The sequence below is a fragment of the Capra hircus genome, chromosome 13 (genome assembly GCF_001704415.2).
Source record: "Capra hircus breed San Clemente chromosome 13, ASM170441v1, whole genome shotgun sequence".
NCBI lineage: Eukaryota > Metazoa > Chordata > Mammalia > Artiodactyla > Bovidae > Capra > Capra hircus.
The window spans coordinates 81,192,572-81,210,399 of NC_030820.1; the positions used below are offsets into that span (position 1 = coordinate 81,192,572).

Below are 17,828 nucleotides of genomic sequence, written 5' to 3' on the forward strand. Positions count from 1 at the left end.
ACCATCACAGTCTTCTCCAGTGAGTCAGTTCTTTGCATCAGGTGGCCAAAGTATTGGAGCCTCAGCATGAATCCTTCCAATGAATATTCAGAGTTGATTTCCTGTAAGACTGACTGGTTTGGTCTCCCTGCAGTGCAAGGGACTCACAAGAGTCTTCTCTAACATCCCGGTTCAAAAGCATCAACTCTTTGGAGCTCAGTCTTCTTTATGGCCCAACTCTCATATCTGTATATGACCACTGGAAAAACCATAGCTCTGACTATATGGACCTTTGTTGGCAAAGTGATGTCTCTGCTTTTTAATATGGTGTTTAGGTTTGTCATAGCTTTTCTTCCAAGGCGCAGGCGTCTTAATTTCACGGCTGCAGTCACTGCCCGCAATGATTTTGGAGCCCAAGAAAATGAAGTCAGTTTCCATCTTCTCCTGTCTCTCAACGGCCACCTCCAGAGAGCCCCTTCTGACCATTGTTCCTGCTCTTCTCTGTCTCGGCCCGGCACTCGTTCCGCCCTTTGTGCACCGCCGTCTGGGATGGCCTTGCTTTCTTTTTTGAGGTGGACCATTTTTAAAGTCTTTATTGGATGTGTTACAATATTGCTTCTGTTTTATGTTTTGGTTTGAGGCATGTGGGATTTTAGCTGCTGGACCAGGGATCAAGCCCCGAGCCTCTGGCTCTGGAAGGCAAAGTCCTAACCACTGGGCCACCAGGGAAGCCCTGACCCTGCGCTTGGCTCTTTTCTCTCCCCCTCCACTGGTTCCGGACGGAGCACCTTTAAGTGCTGCTAGTTAACGAACTTTTAAATGAATGAGTGCCATTGACGGAGAGTCCAGTACAGGGCGCATCCTGTGAAGAGATTTAACACTGGAAAAACAAATGCTTCATTCGACAAATATGTACTGAGCGCATGTGCGCTGTGCACGGGGTCGACCTGGGAGATCCGCAGCTGGGGCCGCGACCGGCAGGGCCACGTGGGGCTGAGTGCTGTGCCGGGGCAGCAGAGGTGCTCTCGGGCATCCTTGTCCCCTTCTCCCCCTGGAGGAGGGCATGGCAGCCCGCTCCAGTGTTCTTGCCTGGAGAATTCCGCGGACAGAGGAGCCTGGCGGCTACAGTCCATGGGGTTGCAAAGAGCTGGACACGACTGAAGCAACTTAGCCCAAATCCCCATGTCCCAAAGAGGAAACTGGGGCTATGGGAAATGACGCTTGTCCAGAGCAATTCTCAAAATTGTCCCTGAGATTTTTTTCAGGGGCTCTCCGAGGGCCTCCTTTTTCTAACTTCATATCTGTGTGAGATCAGGTTTTCTTCATCTGTGTCAATTAAACAACACATTGCCAGGAAGTGCCCTTAAAGAGATTTGCAAGAATGTATATCTATGCCTTCTTAATATTCCTTTTTCTCTTGGAAAATATGGTTCTTTTAAAGTGTTGCTTATGATAAATATGGAAGGGATGTTTTATTATTTTAAATTAACAAGTACATTCAAAAATTCTGCTTTAATTTCTAATGTGATAAGTATCGATGAATATAGAACAGAAGTTCTCTGGGGTCGTCAACGACTTCTGAGAGTGTAAAGACTCCCCCCCCCCCCCAAAAAAAAAAGGACATTGAAGAGTCGAGAGGCGCACGTGTGCACATATACAGTAATCGAAGAATGAATGACTCCCGGCAGGGCAGGCCCCTCCCCGCGCCTAGCCCGGCGCTCGCCTGGGAGGCGGCTCCGCGCGTCTGGAGGCCGCTCTCCGGGGCCCGCGCCCGGCGCCCCCTGCTGCCCGCCGCCCGCGCCGCAGCCGCGCCGCCCGCGGTTTCTGTCGGCCCACAGGCGTGCCTGCCCCTTTAATTGGCGCGTACCAAGTCCTTCCCGGCTGCAGGTCCCCCCGAGCCCGGGCGCGAGCAGCCGGAGGCCTGGTCGGGGGGATGTGGAGCCGGCACTGCGTCCGCCGCGGGTCCGGGCCGAGGGCGAGCGAGAGCGGGCGCGGGGCCGCGGGTGCGCTCGGCCGCCGTCCCCGCCTCGCGCCGTAGCGCAGTCCCAAGATGGCGGCCACCATGAAGAAGGCGGTGAGGGGGCTCGGCGGGCGGCCGGGGCCGGGGACCCGGGGCCGGGGCGGCCGGGGCGCGGGGCTCGGCGGGCGGGCGGGCGGCCGGGGCCGGGGGCCGGGTAGGCGGGCGGGCGGGCGGCCGGGGCCGGGGGAGGTCGGGGCGGCCGGGGCGCGGGGCTCGGCGGGCGGGCGGCCGGGGCCGGGGGCCGGGTAGGCGGGCGGGCGGGCGGCCGGGCCGGGGGAGGTCGGGGCGCCAGGGCTCGGCGGGCGGGCGAGCGGCCGAGCGGCCGAGCGGCCGGGGCCGGGTTGGGCGCTCGGCGGCCGGGGCGGCTCCCGGCGCCGCGGGGTCCCCAGGCCCGGGCGCCCGCCCTGGAGGAGCAGGGTCCGCCCGGCGGCGCCGAGGGCCCTGGAGAGGCCGGGGCCCCGCCTCGGGCTGTGGCCGGAGGGGCCGACTGCGGCCGGCGTGCAGCCAGCCCTCGCGGCTTCACGCCTCGCGGCTTCACGCGGGGCCGCCGGCGCCCGCCGTCGCCCCGGGAGCCGTCGCCCCGGGAGCCGAGGCCCAGGGCTGGTCGGCGCGCAGGGCCGGAGCCCGCAGCCCTGGCGCCCGTCCTCGCCCCGCGCCCCGCAGGCCCGGCCGCCCGCATGTGCGCTCCGCTCCCTCCAGTCTAGCCGGGGACAGACGGAGAAACAGAGCCGTGAGCGGCTTCCCGGTGACTCAGCTAATAAGCAGAACCCGTGTGCACACCCAGGTTTAATTGTGTCTTTCCCCAAAGCCCACCTTTTATCCTACTAAGCAAGCAAAGCGCCTGTGCAGGGCTTATCGCTCGGCAAGTCTACCGATGCTTGCTACCCGCGCAGAAGGGAACGGACACGGAGACGGGCAGGGCAGAGAGCATCTGCTGCCCGGAGGCTGTGCTGTGCGCCGGTCTGCGCACATTCCGCACCCTGTGTTAATCTGCTGTTCCTTTCAGGGTCATGCTGCGTTTATTTTTATTTTGCAAGGGAAGAACCTGAGCCACAGAGGCAAGGTTAGGGTTGAAATAAATAAACACGGACGTTCAGCCTCCAGAGGCCGTGCGTTTAACTTCCATGGTGTCTGATGCGAGTCGCTGGCTGAAGGCACTGGCTCCGTAGCTTTCGCCTGGTTCCTTCAGTCCACTTCTGAGACCGCGTGGTAGTGTGCTTTCGGCTCCGCACCGCCTCACAGCCTTTAGCCACCTGCTCTTGGGGTTAGGGTGACCAGTCCGTTCAGGGTTGCCCGAGTCGGAGGGGTTACTGAAACCGGGACAGCTCCAGGCAAACCAAGACGAGTCGCTCGTTCTACTGGTCTGTCCTCCACAAATTCTTTTTGGGCTCGAGAGGAGAGTTTAGGGCCTTGGTGATTGAGAAACTGATCGGGATTCATCTGGCCTGTTTCCTGTCTGTATGGAGCCCTCTGTCTCGGATGACCTTTAACTCCACGGAAGATAGTAGTTGTGGTTCCCCCTCTTGACAGATGTAGAAACAGGTACAGAAAAAAGTAAGCAAATGTCGAGGAAATGGTCAAAGGGTGATTTGAACCCTGGGCTTGATCGCAGAAGTTCTGATGAACAGCGCTTCCCTTTCATTCATTCAGTAGACTTTCTGAGTGTGGTCAGTGGCCGGCTTTCTGTTCTGGTGAGGGAGATAAGGCTGATGAGCAGTAATGACGTTTCTTTTCTCAGTTGGCTGTGGGGGCTTTGTTGCGGTAGCGGGCTTTTCTCTAGTTGCAGAGAACAGGGCTACTCTCTATGGCAGGGCAGGGGTTTCTCGTTGCCGTGGCCTTTTTCTTGTTGCGGAAAGTGAACTCTACAATGTTGGGGCTTTAGTAGGTGCGACACCTGGTCTCAGTGGCTCTGGCTCCTGGGCCCCAGAGCACAGGCCCAGAAGTTGTGGCAAACGGGCCTTGTTGCTTCGAGGCGTGTGGGATCTTCCTGGACCAGGGATCAAGCCTGTGTCTCTTGCGTTGGCAGGCGGATTCTTTACCAGTGAGCCACGTGGGAAGGCCTAGCAATGATGTTTTATCTCCTTTTCCCTGTAGCTTTGTAGAATGACACCCTTGCGGAGAGGCAGGTGTTAATCAGCAGTCACACAGAAAGCTGTTGAATTTGCAACTCTGAGCAGGACTATGAAAGAAAGGGGCTTGTGAAATGAGGGCTGGAATACGTCTGTCTTGAGGTCAGAGAAGGCTTTCTTGAGAAGATGTGGTCTGTCGGATTCCATGAGGAGGGCAAGAGGAGGTTGGGAGTGCCTCCTGTCGAGGCCTGGGTGCATTCAGTGAAAAGATGGCCAGGAGGGAGGGAATTGGGCGGGAGCAGGCTGAACTGTGATGGCAGAGGGCTCTTGGAGGGGAAGGTGACGGCCCAGACACAAGGCTCTTTATCTCAGGAAGGCTCTCACAGGTGCAGCATCTTCCTGTGGGTGTATCTGGCACTGCGGACAGTTTCTAACAGGTTAGCAACATGTGCGTCTTCCTCTCTGCTGACTCTCAGAGAAGACAGATGCCTGCCACATGGGTGAGAGCAAAGTATCGTAGGACAGCCCTCGGAGTTTAAGAAGAGCTCCTTGCAGTCTGGAGTGCTTTACACTGAGTATTGTAACATCCACTGGGTCGTGACTATTTATGGTGAGAAGTTGAGATGACGATTCAGTCTAACATCTCCAAAGTTCTCCTTTCTCAGACCTGGTTCTTGGCCTGGGTGGGGACTGCAGTCTGATTTTTGTTTATACATCTTGAGGACAAATGTCTCCTCAGAGAAGCCACCGTTGACATTTCAAAGCAGCCCTCCAACACTCCCACCCCTTGAACTATTCTGCTTTCACTATCACACGTATGGCTATCTAGCAGAAAGTCTTACTTCTCACCTAGTTCCTGTAGTAGGATGGAAGCTTGCCAGTGCTCATGAGAGGGGACTCACATTACCCTGTTGCTAAGCTATGTTCGTCTCTGAGACCCCGTGGACTGTAGCCTGCCAGGCTCCTCTGTCCATGGGATTTCCCAGGCAAGAATGCTGGAGCCGGTGGCCATTTCCTACTCCAGGGGATCTTCCTGATCCAGGGATGGAACCCAGGCCTCCTGCATTGGCAGGTGGATTCTTTACCACTGAGGCTCCAGGGAAGCCCTCCTTGCGTTTAGGAAATGCTAAATTAATGAATGCCTGTTCATATGAAAGATGAAAAAAAATGCAAAATTTTGTATTGTAAAAACTGGGTAGGTAACCTTTAATAAACAAAAACTAAAGCAGATTAAAATTAGCCAGAGTTTCCCTATAGGACTTTTGGAACCCTAGGGGCCCAGCTGTGGGTCCCAGACTCAGGGCGAACGCGACTGAGGATGGGCCCTTCCTCCTGGGGCCCCGGGCGAGGCTGATGCTCCCAGCAGGGGTGCAGCCCTACTGCGGGTGGTTAATTCTCACCTGAAGTCGTGAGCGGTCACATTTCTCTTAGGCCTAGCAGGATTGCCTAGATCTGGGTCTGTTCTTTGTAATGATTTTTGGCAAACATTATTCAGAAAATCCCTTAGCTGTCGTTTACGGGAAGGTGACTCCATCCCCATTCCCTCTGCTTGGTTCTGGCTCTTCTGGAAGGTGGGAATAGCTTCCCCGTTTCACAGATGACGAACCTGAGGTGGCTCCAGAGAGCTGAAAAAGTCGCCCGGGGTTTGCGTCTGCTTGGGCTTGAAGTCACTGCTACTGTTGCCACCAGTCTGTGCTGCCTCCAGTACTAGGAAAGTCTGCTTCCTCCTCGAGTGATTTTGGCTTCGTGAACGGTAGTAACTACATCTGGCTTTTCTCCTGACCTTTCGGGGCGTGGGTCCCTGTAAGAACAGATGAAAGCCCCGAAGACCCTTCCAGAAGAATGCGCACGTCACACCGCGTGTCATACGCAGAGTCGGGGAGCAGATGGACACCTCGCAGCCTGCACTCCCGGTTTAGAATTCCTCCCTCCCTGCGGAAATGGGGCCTCCAGCGGCAGAGGAGTGGTCTAGATCAGTGAGATGAAAACAGAAGCTGCAGTCAGGGAAGGTGCTGACTTGCCTCTTTCCACCGCGGGTTAGGCAGTGGGTGTTGGCCTCACACCCCGGCTTCAGCCCTTAACCCCTGGAGAAAACCACTGTTACAGAAGTGAACGCTGGGGTCCGGTGTGCTGGGGGCTGCTGCTCGCTGAGGCTACAGCAGGAACCACCTGCTTTGGAAAGATAGAAGGCGGGTGGCCAGACTCTGCAGCTTTTTAGAAAGCCCTCGTCGATGAGTCTGACTGAACCTGCTTCAGATGCAGCCTCAGAAACTGTGTTAAGCCTCAGCTGTGTTCAGGCGAACCCTGTGCGGGGTTTCCCGGGGATTAGCCTGTGAAAGCCTGCCCATGATAGGTGATCTGTAAATACATCTTCACCCTTTTAAAGACTCAGTGTTTACATTCAGCAGGAGCGGGGACTCTAGAATTCTCTGTTCCCTGTTGGCTCAGAGAGTTGAAACTTGTTTTTTTTTAATTTAAATTTATTTATTTTTAATTGGAAGATAGTTTCTTTACAGTATTGTGATGGTTTCTGCAATACATCAACATGAATCACCCACAGGTATACACATGTCCCCTCCCGCTTGAAACCTCCTTCCCCCTTCCCACCCCATCCCATCCCACCACTCCAGGTTGTCACAGAGCCCCGGGGGTGAGCTCCCTGCGTCACACAGCAGACTCCCTCTGGCTGTCTAACTGTATAGATGGTAGGGAGTTGAGACTTCCTGTGCGGGGAGATGGCTTGAATGCCAGCATATCTGTGTGTGGACTTCGCTTTAGCTTCTATGTTGTGTAGCTCAGTGTTGCCCAGCTTCCGTATTCATAAGAGTTACGCACCAGGTTGAACATTCAAAGCAATATGTATATCCCATTGTAAAGAACTTTTTTCCAAGATATCTACTGGGTCTCTGAGGAGGCTGATGCATGTTTATTGGGCGATGGGAGCCTGGGTCAGGGGAGGGCCGAGTCCTAGGAGTCTGCGTGTCTGTTCTGACCGCTAAGCTCCCTACTGCTTGAGACAACAGGTTGCCTGTCAAATGAAAGAAATAAAAGTCACTGGTCATAAGAGACCAGGTGGAAAGACAGGGTGTGGTGTGGTAATTGTGAACCGTTACTGGAAACAGAGCCCACAGTAGTCCTTGTTGAAGCCGAGGCAGTCTGTTTCCTCCTTTAAATTGTAACCATGTGCCCTTGTTCCTATCTTTTAAATGAGGGGAAACTCTAAGGAATAAAAATCTTTAAAAAATATGTGGTCCCTCGTTAATCACTGGACTATCCTCCAATATAAAATTAAAACATTTTTTATTTAATAAAATTAAAATTAAAAGAGACAAGTGAAACAGGGAAGGAAGCAAAAAAACAAAACATGGTCCCCCTTTGAAACTCTGAAGCCAAGGACTTCCTGCCGCTTCTGGATATGTGTGGTTGCATGTTTAACACACACTCACACACACACACTTCTGCCTTTAATTTCTGAGTGCTGGTGGGTCTCTCTCGCTCTGGAGCCAGACGGCTGGGGTCAACACTGAGCTCTGCCGCTTGCTCACTGTGTGGCTTTGGGCCCCTCGACCTCTCTCTGCCACACTTTCTGTAGAATAGTGGTGCTAAAGATCCTGCTTGCTAGGGCTGATTGGAGGACTGGCCGCGGCAATAAAGCACTCAGAAAGCCCTGGGCACGTGGTGAGGGCTCGGGGAACGCAGCTGCTTAGTCAGCTCAGTCGTGTCTGACTCTGCCACCCCTTGGACTCGCCAGGCTCCTCTGTCCATGGGATTTCCCCGGCAAGAATAATGGAGTGGGCTGCCATTCCCTTCTCTAGTAAATGTTAGCTATTACTAATATGATTTCATACTTTGTCATGTATGCTGTCTAATTTTATTTACCGATTTAACCACATGAATCACATCAGTTCAGTTCAGTCACTCAGTCGCGACTCTTTGCAACCCCATGGACTACAGCACGCCAGGCCTCCCTGTCCATCACAAACTCCCAGAGTTTACTCATGTCCATTGAGTTGGTGATGCCATCCAGCCATCCCATCCCCTTCTCCTCCCACCTTCAATCTTTCCCAGCATCAGGGTCTTTTCCAGTGAGTCGGTTCTTTGCATCAGGTGGCCAAAGTATTGGAGTTTCAGCTTCAGCAACAATCCTTCCAATGAATATTCAGGGTTGATTTCCTTTAGGATTGACTGGTTGAATCTCCTTGCAGTCCAGGGGACTCTCAAGAGTCTTCTCCAGCACCACAGTTCAAAAGCATAAATTCTTCGGCACACAGCTTTCTTTATAGCCCAACTCTCACATCCATACATGACCACTGGAAAAACCATAGCCTTAACTAGACGGACCTTTGTTCATAACTTTCCTCCAAGGAGTAAGCGTCTTTGAATTTCATGGTGGCAGTCACCATCTGCAGTGATTTTGGAGCCCTCAAAATAAAGTCTGTCACTGTTTCCACTGTTTCCCCATCTGTTTGCCATGAAATGATGGGACCAGAAGCCATGATCTTAGTTTTTTGAATGTTGAGCTTTAAGCCAACTTTTCCACTCTCACTTTGATCAAGAGGCTCTTTAGTTCTTCACTTTCTGCCATAAGGGTGGGGTCATCTGCATATCTGAGGTTGTTGATATTTCTCCCAACAATCTTGATTCCAGCTTGTGCTTCCTCCAGCCTGGCATTTCACAGGATGTACTCTGCCTATAAGTTACATAAGCAGGGTGACGATATACAGCCTTGACATACTCTTTTCCGTATTTGGAACCAGTTTGTTGTTCCATGTCCAGTTCTAACTGTTGCTTCTTGACCTGCATACAGACTTCTCAGGAAGCAGGTAAGGTGGTCTGGTATTCCCATCTCTTTCAGAATTTTCCAGTTTGTTGTGATCCACACAGTCAGAGGCTTTGGCATAGTCAATAAAGCAGAAATAGATGTTTTTTCTGGAACTCTCTTGCTTTTTCCATGATCCAGCGGATGTTGGCAATTTGATCTCTGGTTCCTCTGCCTTTTCTAAAACCAGCTTGAACATGTGGAAGTTCACGGTTCACGTATTGCTGAAGCCTGGCTTGGAGAATTTTGAGCATTACTTTGCTAGCGTGTGAGATGAGTGCAATTGTGCAGTAGTTTGAGCATTCTTTGTCGCTGCCTTTATTTGGGATTGGAATGAAAACTGACCTTTTCCAGTCCTGTGGCCACTGCTGAGTTTTCCTAATTTGCTGGCATTTTGAGTGTAGCACTTTCACAGCGTCATCTTTCAGGAATTGAAATAGCTCCCCTGGAATTCCATCACCTCCACTAGCTTTGTTCATAGTGATGCTTTCTAAGGCCCACTTGACTTCACATTCCAGGATGTCTGGCTCTAGGTGAGTGATCACACCATCGTGATTATCTGGGTCATGGAGATCTTTTTTGTATAGTTCTTTTGTGTCTTCTTGCCACCTCTTCTTAATATCTTCTGCTTCTGTTAGGTCCATACCATTTCTGTCCTTTATTGAGCCCATCTTTGCATGAAGTGTTCCCTTGGTATCTCTGATTTTCTTGAAGAGATCTCTAGTCTTTCCCATTCTATTGTTTTCCTTTATTTCTTTTCACTGATCGCTGAGGAAGGCTTTCTTTTCTTTCCTTGCTGTACTTTGGAACTCGGCATTCAAGTGTTTTCATTTTACAGTGAATTACACCTTATTCACAGAGAAGGCAGTGGCAGCCCACTCCAGTACTCTTGCATGGAAAATCCCATGTACGGAGGAGCCTGGTGGGCTGCAGTCCATGGGGTCGCTAAGAGTCGGACACGACTGAGCAACTTCGCAACTTCCCTTTCACTTTTCTGCATTGGAGAAGGAAATGGCAACCCACTCCAGTGTTCTTGCCTGGAGAATCCCAGGGACGGGGGAGCCTGGTGGGCTGCCATCTGTGGGGTCGCACAGAGTCGGTCATGACTGAAGTGACTTAGCAGCAGCAGCAACACCTTACTCATAGTGAAGACACGTAAGTGCTACATTAAAGCAAACGTGAGCTTTTACTGTGTGTGTGTGGACTGTAGTCACTGAGATGCATAGTGACCCTCATGCCAGTGTATCAGTCGGATTGAAAATTAAGTGCGTGAGCTCTGCCTGGTGCTCTGTGACAGCCTGGCGGGGTGGGAGGGAGGTTCACAGGGAGGCGACATCTGCATACTTGTGGCTGGTTCACGGTGTGCAGCAGAAAGCAGCCCAGCCACGTAAGGCAGCTGTTGTTCAGCCACTAAGTCGTGTCTGACTCTGCCACCCCAGGAGTGCAGCACGCCAGGCTTCCCTGTCCTTCACTGTCTCCCGGAATTTGCTCAGACTCCTGTCCATTGAGATTGTTGGAACCATCTCATCCTCTGCTGTCCCCTTCTCTTGCCCTCAATCTTTCCCAGCATCAGGGTCTTTTCCATTGAGTCAGCTCTTTGCATCAGGTGTCCAACGTAAAGCAAGTATCAATCATCCAATTAAAAATAGATTCTAAAAAATTATGGAAATGGTCAGACTTCCAATAGCCTCAATAAGCTTGAGCAAGTTTTAACTCTTAGAGAATAAACTAGTCTGAGGCAGTTACCAAAATCAGCTAGCACATCACTTTTGCTCCCTGGATTATCTTGATGAAAGAATGTTCCAGCTTGAGAAATTCTGCTCCAGGCCAAAAGTTGACTGGCTTGATCCAGGATTTAGTCTCAGTTGTTTATATTCGAAATGTTTTTGCAGATTAGACATTCCATAGCATATCGGGAGAGGGCCTGGGCCTCACGAAGAACCCTAAGCTTGTGGCACTGCAGCTTGGTAGGGTCTGTGTCTGTGACAGCCGCTACCTGTTGTAGTCCTGGACTCCGAGGACAAGCAGTTTATCGAGACGTTTCAGAATTGTGCTAAAAGCTAACCTCTGATCTCTCCATTCGGATTAATTCTACAGAACATTTCAATGTTTTCTCAGGCTGCAGAAGATGTCCATGTCACTTTTGAGGATCAACAAAAGATAAACAAATTTGCACGGAATACGAGTAGGATCACAGAGCTGAAGGAAGAAATAGACGTGAAAAAGGTATTGAAACTGGGTCTTATTTAAGAACCATGAAAGCTCTTCCTGCTGTAGCCTTTTATAACTAAGTTCAGTCATGTGTGGTTGTAGCGGTCCTGGGCTCCCCATTGTGAGTCACATAATATACTCCAGTTAGTTTAAGAGGGAAGGTGTTAGTTGAGGGAGGTGGGTGCGGGCCGATTGTTGATGGGCGTGCCTTCTGGCTGAGGGTCGAAGAGCAGGTCCCAGAGCCTGGCGCGGAGGCCTGGGCCGGTGATGGGGCTGCTGCTTCCCCGCTGATGCAGAGCCGGCTGCGCCCTCCTCAGGGTGCTCTCTGCCCCGCCATCCTTGGGACTCTGGGCCGCTGCCCACCCTTGGCCTGCATGTTAGAGCCCGCTTCTCATGGCAGCTCTCCTGGGCTGAAGGCCAGGTCAAGTGTCTTTGATTAAGGGAATTTATGTCATTATTCGCTTGCATCAAGCAGAGCTGAGAAAGGCAAGTTTGTGTTCGTGTTTTTAGTCTGCTATTGGAAGGCAGAATTCCCACGGTGAGAGGCAAAGTAGGAGGCCTTCCGAGTGGCGTGGATCCCCCCACGGTGCGCTCGAGGGGCCGTGGAGTCCCCCACGGTGCGCTCGAGGGGCCGTGGAGACCCCCTGGGGCGCTCGAGGGGCCGTGGATTCCCCCACGGTGCGCTCGAGGGGCCGTGGATTCCCCCACGGTGCGCTCGACGGGCCGTGGAGTCCCCCACGGTGCGCTCGAGGGGCCGTGGAGTCCCCCACGGTGCGCTCGAGGGGCTGTGGAGACCCCCTGGTGCGCTCGAGGGGCCGTGGAGCCATCTGGAGCTATCCGGAGGACAGTGTGTTCGTGTGCTCCTGTGTGCTTCTGTGGGAAATGCCGTCCAAAAATTGTGAGACACTGTTATTTTAGTGTGATAATTCCTTTGTGAAAGGGTCTCTTAGAGTGTGGGTGTCCCAGATGACAAGTGTGTTTTACCCCCATCAGGTAATTCTGAATGCATTTTTCATTGCTATTCACTTCTGATACACAGAAACAACTCCAGAATTTAGAAGACGCCTGTGAGGACATCATGCTTGCAGATGACGACTGCTTAATGATCCCTTATCAGATTGGCGATGTTTTCATTAGTCATTCTCAAGAAGAAACACAAGAAATGTTAGAAGAAGCCAAGGTATGTTGAAGTCTCTCCCTGGAGGGTGGAGTTTAACTCTTAAATTAGGGCTTTATGTCATTATAAAGAATGTGTAATTACAGGTGTAGGGAAATAAGGAATGCTAGCTCACATTTCATGGACCCTTCCAGTGTCCGAGGCCTTCTCTGAATGCTGGTAAACGTGATTTTGTTTAATCTCAAGGATGACTCTGTGGCATATCTGTGGGAATCCCAGTTTAGAGCTGAAGAAGAATAGAGTCTTAGAGAGGTTGTGGGACTCACTCAGAGTGACAAAGGGAATGCTCTTTTGAGCCCAGAAGCTGTGGCCTAAGTTAACAGTTTCCAGAAAATACAGACTATCATGCATCAGGGAAAGACGATCGCTCGTGACCCCGGAGCTCCTCACCCAGGACCAGCAGTTGCACGTGCTTTGATCGCTCGTGACCCCGGAGCTCCTCACCCAGGACCAGCAGTTGCACGTGCTTCTTTTATGCTCTCTTCCTCTGCGTGTTTTCGCTTCACATTTTGGTCCGGTAGCATCCTAGTGGGAGTATCTCATTGTTCCACTCAATGTTCATTTATCCAGTAGGTCTTCCCCGGGAGCCTGTTGGGGCCACATGTGTGTTAAAAGCATCACTTTTGATGACTGTTTGATGTCGTGTTAGAGGACTTTGATTCAGCTCACTGTCCTCTCCTTACATTAATTTGTTTTCACTATTTTTCTGTAGGAATATTGTGGTGAACATTCTTATTAAATCTATGTTCACCTTTAGGAAGTTTCTTTAAGGAAATAATCAGAGAAGTGTAATTACTGGGTCAGAGTATGGATTCATTGACAACATTTGGGCTTGTTACAAATTCAGGTTATTGAGTCCAGCGCCAAGAATTCCTTATTCGCGAGGCCTGGAGTGGCGCCCCGGTGACCTAGCGAGTGTCCAGGTGACCTGGGGCCCCCCTTTGAGAACCGCTGGCCAGGTGTCTAACAGGCTAACAATGCTGCTGCTAGACATTCGTCTTTTCCAGAGGTTGGCGGGCGCCTGTGCTCTTTGTGTGATTCCGTTTTTTCTTTGTCACATTTAGGAAAAGCCCCTGTGCCCCTGGCCAGGGAGGGATTTCTGACGTCTGTGCATTTTGTGTGGCGGAGCTCCTCTGTCACAAATGAGACTCTCATTGCGGGTCTTTCGGAGTCTGACTCCAGGGGCCTCGTGGTTAGGGGACCTGCCGGATTCTGACGAGTGGTTACTCGTAATTATCAGTGGGATGTGGATTTTTATCCTTTCCTCTAGCTCCATAGTTATTTTTGTGAAGTTGAAAGAGGCTGTGTCAGAAGGCAGGCCCATGGTAAACTGTTTACCTAAAATATTTCTATATCATTCTTTCTTTATTGGGATATGATCATTCATTTTATTTTACTCTGTTCTTTCAAGTCAGCAAGAACTGAGGAGAGCCTGGCTTATTCTGTAATAAGCAAATACAGATCATGCCCACAACCGGACTTCTGGTTTAGATTTAATCATTATCATTTAGTATCATCAGTATCATTTAGCTGCATGTCCAAGTTCAGGAAGCGTTTGACCTAAAATTCTTCCCAGATGTTACTTCATCCACAGATGCTCAGAAATCATCCAATTGAATAGAATCAATTTAAACTAATTTTTTTTTTTTTTTGGGCAGAAAAATTTGCAAGAAGAAATTGACGCCTTAGAATCCAGAGTGGAATCAATTCAGCGGGTGTTAGCAGATTTGAAAGTTCAGTTATATGCAAAATTTGGGAGTAACATAAACCTTGAAGCTGATGAAAGTTAAACATTTTATAAAATTTTTTTAATTTGTTTAATAAACTTGAATATTGTTTAAAATGATAATTTCCCTTCTTCAAATGAAATGGAAAGCAAAACTTTTTTTAAAATTTTCATTTATTTAATGGAAACTTGCCTATTTTCACGTCTTGCTTATTTATTTTATATTTTTAAAAGAAGACAGTATTCATCTATGTATTTTGCAGAACAATTATATCAAGTGTAGGGGCTTCGTGTCATGTTATTAAAATCAGTTAAGCAGACTTCCACGTTTCTATTTGTCATTTAGAATATTTGTGCCATTTTTACTCACAAGAAGATTCTAACAGTCACTCGCATCACGGTGTGTGTCTGTGTCTGTTTCAGCCGCCGCTTTGAGATGATGAAACCACTGCTTTCATCCCATGGTACATCTGTAGCTGTCTCTTTTTACTCACTTCCCACTGACACTTTGTCATATACTAAAACATGCGTATGCTTTATTTAAATATGTGCAGTATATATCACATCTTAGTATATACATTTCTTACATGTATTGGTTTAAGAGTCCAGATGATGCAGAAACAAGTTGAGGCATGTTGAGCTTCATACATAGAGCAGAACAGCCGAAATGAACCAGAAGAAAGAGAGGTTTAGGTTCTTTTTTTTTTTTAATTACGTTTTAGACTTTATTTTAGTGCTTTCTAATTAACTGTGGTTTATATTGATAATGATGTGGAAGTTAAGCAGCTGTGTATTTAAAAATAAGGCTTTTTTCCTTAAAGAGTACATTTACTCCCTACTGCCCCCCCCTCCCTGCCCAGAAGGTAACCCTTTTGGGATTTAGAAGACTTAATTATACTAACTTTCCAGCAGATGGCACTGATATGCCAAAACACCAGTGGAGGCCTCATAATGCAAAAATGAGCAGATGTCCAAGATTAACTGTCCAGAGTTTTAGAGGGAATGTCATTTTTTAATTCTCAAGGCTAAACACTGAATATGTATTTTTTGGTTAAATGTTTAGAAACAGTTCAGCCTTAAAAGTAGGGAGAGAGAGAGAGAGAGTGTGTGTGTGTGAGACTCAGTCACTCTTCTCAACCTCATGGACTAGAGCCTGCCAGGCTCCTCTGTCCATGGAATTCTCCAAGCGAGAGTACTGGACGGGTAGCCATTCTCTTCTCCAGGGGATCTTCCCAACCTAGAGTTAAACTTGGGTCTCCTGCTCTGCAGGCAGATCCTCTATTGTTTGAGCCGTCAAAGAAGCCCAAAGGTAGAATGCCTAATTCTAAAGTTCTTCATGACCTAAAGGCATACTTTCAAGTTGCTGCAAATTTTCTCAAATAGTGTATTCAAATCCTAGAAAATGACTGTCACAAGGATATTTTTTCTTCTGTGCACTTGGTTGCAATTGTGAGACTCGGCAATGTACTAGGAAGTAGATAACACCCTGAAGTTCGAGTTTCCCTTGTGGCTCAGATGGTGAAGAATCTGCCTGCAGTGCGGGAGACCTGGGTTCAGTCTTCAGAAGGTCCCCTGAAGAAAGAAACGGCAGCCCCCTCCAGTGCTCTTGCCTGGGAAATCCCATGCACAGAGAAGCCTGGTGGGCTACAGTCCATGGGGTCGCAAGGGTCAGACACGACTGAGCAACCAACACTCACTCTCCCTCAAATGAGGAAAGTTGGAGAAACTTGGAGCCTGGTTCCAAAGCTGGAGGGTAAACACCAGGAGTGTGGTGTCCCCACGGGTGTCGGGGGAGGAGCAGCCTCCACCTTCACTCCGGGCCCCGAAGCTGGGCTGCCTTCGTTTGACGAGAGGCGCAGCTGGCCCGGGACATCCCTGCAGTGATGGAGCGTGGACTGGTCACTGACCTCACTCTCCCTCTAGAACCCAGCAGGCACCCACCATTGGCAGCCGGAATCCAGAGGTGGTCCATAGAAGGCAGTCTGTTCCAGCGCCCATGGGGAGATGGATGGATGGGTCTGGAGGGCCAGTTGGAAGACCCAGCAGAGGCTGGCTGAAACTGAACTGTTCAGAAGTTTTAACAGAGAAGGCTCAGCTGACTGATGTGCGGGAAACGGAATCGTGTAACCGGCCAGGATTGAGAATTTAGTCAGCGCGTTAGCAAATAAGTCTAACACGGGAAAACAAAGATTTCATGGTGGGGAGGAATGGCTAACTTTCTACCTTGTCTTCAAAGTTCACCTGTGAAGTAAATTTATAAAGGACATCGGAAATATTTGACTCCCATTTTAAGTTCATTTCTGAAGTGTCCCTCAGCCTTCTCTTATTTTTGTTAGTAACCTCACTGGGTTGGGTGAAGGCTGCAGACAGAACTCACTGCATCTCATGCTGAGCCCTCCCTCCACTTTAGACCTGTTGATCTGAATGGTCACCACGAACTTTTCTTTTCCAGTTGGAGTGTAATTGTGTCACAACGTTGTTAGTTTCTGCTTGCAGCAAAGGGAGTCAGTTGTATGCAGGCATGCGTCCCCTTCCCTCCTGAGCCTCCCCCCACCCCACCCCACCCCCCAGCCGGCCCCACCACTGCCCTCCTCTAGAGAGGAATCCTGATTTTTATGTACAATCACTATTTTTAGAAAGTGCAAGCTTTTTTTTTTTTTAAAGCAATGCAGGGTAAACAAAAGATACTTGTGGAATAAAATGGACCAGCAGGGTGCCAGTTTGCAAACTCCTGCACAATATGCTACATCCTATCCAGGCCTTGATAGGAAGTAGAGAACAGGTCATTTGGTCTAGGAGCTTGCGCCGCTGACTTTAGTTTTTAAATACTTCTCAAGTCTACCGATTTCTTTCCATCTCCACAGCCACCAGTAGCCTTGTTCAAGTGATAAGAGCTCTAGTCAAAACCCTGACTAACTAGGGGGTGATAGGGAGTTCAGGGGATTTGGAGAGGAACGTCATTTGATACTGAGTTTTGACAGCTGGAAGCCAGGGGCAGTCTCCGAGGGGCTTTGAACAGAAAGGTGGTATATATGGTTGGAATGGGATTTTAGAATAATTGGGCAGTTGTTCGGTGGTTTTCCTACAAAGTCGTGGAGGAAGGGTTACCAGAAGTTCCTGCACTTTCTTTGGTACGTGGATCCAGTTGGCAGGGGAAGAAAGAGCAGGAAGCGGGACCTGGAGAGCGGGTGAGAGCTGCCGCCTTGACAGTGGCTGGGGAGCTGAAGGGGCAGGTCGGAGGGGAGAGCCAGGGAGAACGTGGTTTTAGCGCGCAGGCTGAGCACAGCCTGCAACAGCTTTTCTTTGGCTCTCATAGTTTAAATTTTCTTCTTTAACGTTGCTGGCTGCAATAAAACCGAGATCTCGCGTGAGGATCCAGTTTGCCAACAGAGACACTTCCAGTTGCACCTGTAGCCGCTCACCATCGGACGGAGCGAGGGTCCAGCTAACCTGCCCCCCTCATTTGCACAGTTTGGGGTCCTGCTCGCGCTGACTCTGCAACGCTCCCTCTCAAGGGCGCACAATCCCCGGGGAAGCCTGTGCGACCCCCGGCTAACTAAGGTGGCCTAGTCGAGAGTGTTGGCTTATCCTGCGAGGAGGGGAGGAGAAGGTGCTGACTTTGAACGCTTGGCTGTTGGAAAGGTGAGTTGAGACCTTTTTTTCCCCAGGGCCAGAGGGGCAGCACAATCCCGGGCCCTGCTGCCTCCCAGGAGAGGTGGGGCCGCCCGAGGTCGGGCCTTGGGAGCCAGGAGCCGAGGTGGGTCTGGGAGCACCTGCCCGGCAGTGACCTGCCCTGGGTCCTGGAAGGCAGCCGGGCTCAGAGGGGC

General features: G+C 50.3%; 1 protein-coding gene across 1 annotated transcript; it reads left to right on the forward strand.

Moving 5' to 3' along the window:
* PFDN4 (prefoldin subunit 4) lies at window positions 1,780–14,321 on the forward strand. Its single transcript, XM_018058055.1, has 4 exons — window positions 1,780–2,053; window positions 11,006–11,113; window positions 12,138–12,278; window positions 13,934–14,321. Exons 1-4 carry the CDS (start codon window positions 2,030–2,032, stop codon window positions 14,063–14,065), a joined length of 405 nt encoding a protein of 134 aa, XP_017913544.1. The 5' UTR covers window positions 1,780–2,029; the 3' UTR covers window positions 14,066–14,321.